Source organism: Asparagus officinalis, chromosome 1, assembly GCF_001876935.1.
Source record: "Asparagus officinalis chromosome 1, Aspof.V1, whole genome shotgun sequence".
Classification (NCBI taxonomy): Eukaryota; Viridiplantae; Streptophyta; class Magnoliopsida; order Asparagales; family Asparagaceae; genus Asparagus; species Asparagus officinalis.
The window spans coordinates 74,909,423-74,912,899 of record NC_033794.1 but is presented as its reverse complement, the minus strand read 5'-3'; the positions used below and the strand labels follow the sequence as shown (position 1 = coordinate 74,912,899).

At 40.7% G+C, this 3,477-nt stretch overlaps 1 protein-coding gene across 1 annotated transcript; it reads left to right on the top strand.

Moving 5' to 3' along the window:
* Nucleotides 1,962-3,252, top strand: LOC109835859 (gibberellin 3-beta-dioxygenase 2-like). Its single transcript, XM_020403847.1, is given in 6 exon segments — nt 1,962-2,465; nt 2,594-2,747; nt 2,749-2,866; nt 2,869-2,930; nt 2,933-3,101; nt 3,104-3,252. Coding segments are annotated over 6 exon segments (1,134 nt in total). The 5' UTR covers nt 1,962-1,983.

The following is a 3,477-nucleotide window of genomic DNA, read 5'->3' as shown; positions in this document are numbered from 1 at the left end:
AAAAATTTATGTAAGAACATAATTCAGGTCATGAGGCTTTAGTGCTTGTCAACATAATCAGCTTTGCGGCATGGTTTTGCATATATAAGAACTCATCATTTAGTCTTCTTTTAATCTCAACTACTAGCTAAGTAGATTAACTAAAATTAACTAAATTGAATAGTGAATAAATTTGAACTAAAATTAAATAAAATTAAACTAAAATTAACTAAAATTGAACAAAATTAAATTAAAATTAACTAAAATTAAACAAAATTAAACTAAAATTAGCTTAATTAGAAAAAATAATTAAACTAAATAACTAATTAATTAAAAGAGTAAATAAGTTTTAAAAAATAGTTCATAAATTTAAAAAAAATAAAAAATTTACCTGAATGGGGATTGCAGGAGAGGGGGAACGTGGTTGAGAACTTGCAGGAGTGACGATGATGAGAGAGAGGAGAGAGAGTGGGATAGGGCTAGGGTTTGTGGGATTTTTTTTATATAATAAACACATCCTAGACTGAAATTTCCGTCTAGGTAGGCAACCTAGATGAAAATTTCTGTCTAGGTTAATTTTTATTTATTTTTTAAATTAAAAATCAACCTAGACGGAAACTTCCGTCTTGGTTGATAACCTAGACGGAAATTTCCGTCTAGGTTGATTTTTAATTTTAAAATATATAAATTTCCATCTAGTTTGGCATTCTAGACGGAAATTTTCATCTAGAAAGCCTCAAACTAGACGGATCAAACTAGACGAAAATATTTCCATCTAGGTTGCCTCAACTAGGTTGTTCCGTCTAATTTGTTTAAGTAACTCTTCGCTAACCTCGTTAAGACCTTAACCAGGTAATTTTTGAACCCGATAGGGATCAATCCTAACCTGGATAAGATCCAAAAAAAAAGACTAACAAAACTTGTTTTAGAGTTGGCCCTATTCTAGCCTAACAAAAAACAAAGCCTTTCCAAGTTGCTTCACTGACCTGGTTAGCGGATAGTTCAACTCCAATCTACAATTAAGGACAAATTTTCAAAACCATCCGGTTTTGAAAATTATTCCCAAAAAAAGACCATTTTCAACTTTAATTACAAAAACAGACCCAGTTGGATGAAACTGGGTCTGTTTTTGAAAAAAAAAAAATTCAAACTTCACGGGAGTTGAACTCACGTGAAGTTTTTTCTCATAACAAAACTTCACGGGAGTTCAACTCCTGTGAAGTTTGAAATTTTTTTTTTCAAAAACAGACCCAGTTTCATCTAACTGGGTCTGTTTTTGTAATTAAAGTTGAAATGAGTCGTTTTTTATAAATAAATTTTAAAAAGTGATGGTTTTGAAAATTTATCCCTACAATTAATGAACACAACACTGACGCTGATCATCCCCAGTCACAACCAATTAATGCACACTGTTGGATTTTCTTAACTCAATTTAGGTATCTGACTAGTCTATTGTAGACATTTATATATGGAAGTCTGACAAATGTCACTAATTAAGAAGTCTATGCAAATATTTAAGACATGAGGATTGGTATGAATTATATATATATAATATATATATTATATATATATATATATATATATATAAAGTATATATCAATCTCAGGTTCCTCTTTGCTTATATCTTCATCTTTTCCCACCTGGCTCCGTGTATATGGTGGAATATAGCCAGGATTTTTTTTGATGACATCAGTTTTGTTTCAGGCCTAGCCTAGTTATAAGCTTGTTTTTTTTTTTTTTTTTTGGCCAAGTCTCCATAATTGGCATGCACCCCCCAAGATTTTGTCCTTCTGCTTCTCTAAAACCCGCACCCCCACTCCAGTCTCAAGATCTCTTGTCTTATTAGTTGGATTTACTAACACTCTCTTCTCACGTGTCCTATAGCTATTCCCCCACTCTATTATTCCAAACCCACGCCACCCAAACTCCCTTTAAATCCCCCCCTCCTCTCGAAACCAAACTCCTCCTCACTGCACGTACGAACTCCCAAAGCCCAGACACACAATGCCTTCCCTTTCAACGGAGAAGCCCTTGCAACTTCAAAACCCACCCCTCCACCACCCTCACCATTTCAAGTTCGAGTCGGCACGTGAGGTCCCCGACTCGCACGTGTGGCCTGCCGTCGACGACCACCCTTCGGTCGACTCCGGCGGGCCTGACTCCGTCCCTGTCATCGACATCTCATCGGTCGATGCGGTCTCGCTCATCGGTCAAGCTTGTGAATCTTGGGGGGTGTTTCAAATTACAGGCCATGGGGCTGATTTGAGACTGCTCGATAGCTTCGAGTCCGAGGTTAGGAGGCTCTTCTCCCTTCCTACTGAACTCAAGCTGAAGGTCGGCCGGACCCAGAGCGGGCTATCGGGTTACGGGCTCGCCCCGATATCCTCCTTCTTCTCCAAGCTCATGTGGTCAGAGGGATTCACCATCTCCGGTTCACCTCTAGAACATGCACGCAGGCTTTGGCCTAAGGACTACACGCACTTCTGGTACGTACGTACGTACGTACGATATTTCGATATTCACATATAAAACCTAGCTCTTGAATATTGTATGTCCGAGTGTTTGTTTGTTTATTTATTTATTTTCTGGTACTTTTTTTTTTATGCGCGTGCAGCGAGGTGATTGAGGAGTACAATAAGGTGATGAAGAGGCTAGCAGAGAGGGTGCTGCACCTGATGCTCCTCTCGTTGGGCCTAACCGAGGAGGACATCAAATGGACCGGGGCCGTGGACATATTCCAAGACCTGACCTCGGTGCTCCAGTTGAACTACGTATCCCTTGCTGCCCAACCCGTGACCGGGCCATGGCCTTGCTGCCATACCGACTCAGCCTGCTGACATTCTGTACCAAAGCGCCACGAGCGCCTTCAGTACTTCGCCTGAGGACCCGTTAGGCCCGCCCGATGGGTGACGTCCACCAACCCCGGGGCCCTGGTCATCAACGTCGGCGATCTCTGGCCATAATTCTTCCAACGGTCGGTTTTCACAGCGTGCTTCATCGCGCCGTCGTTAAAGGACCCGCCCACGGATTTCGCGGCCTTCATATGTGGCGCCAGCCCACGAGGTTCGCCATCGTCAAGCATGGGCCCGGTTTACGGCCCATATCATGGAGAGAGTACTTGGGCTGAAGGCCAGGCTCTTTGACAAGGCTCTGGCATCCATAAAAGTATCAGAAGACGATCGTAACAGCAAGTCGTGCTCCTTGCTGCGTGTAATTAACCATTTTGTTCCTGTCACTGTCAGAGGTTTTGAGTTTAATTTTCCATCAATGTGAACGTGCGTGACAAAATATGTTTGATTTGGCATGTTGTCCCGCTTTTTTGCTCACATAATACGCACGCGCATATATATATATATATATAAATATATATATATATATATATATAATATATATATATATCAGAAAAATAGAGAGAGCTGCGCAGCCAGCGTCCCGTGAACTGACAGCTCTATGGACATGTGAGCCCTATTAGTCACAACTACGTAGGGGCTCACATGT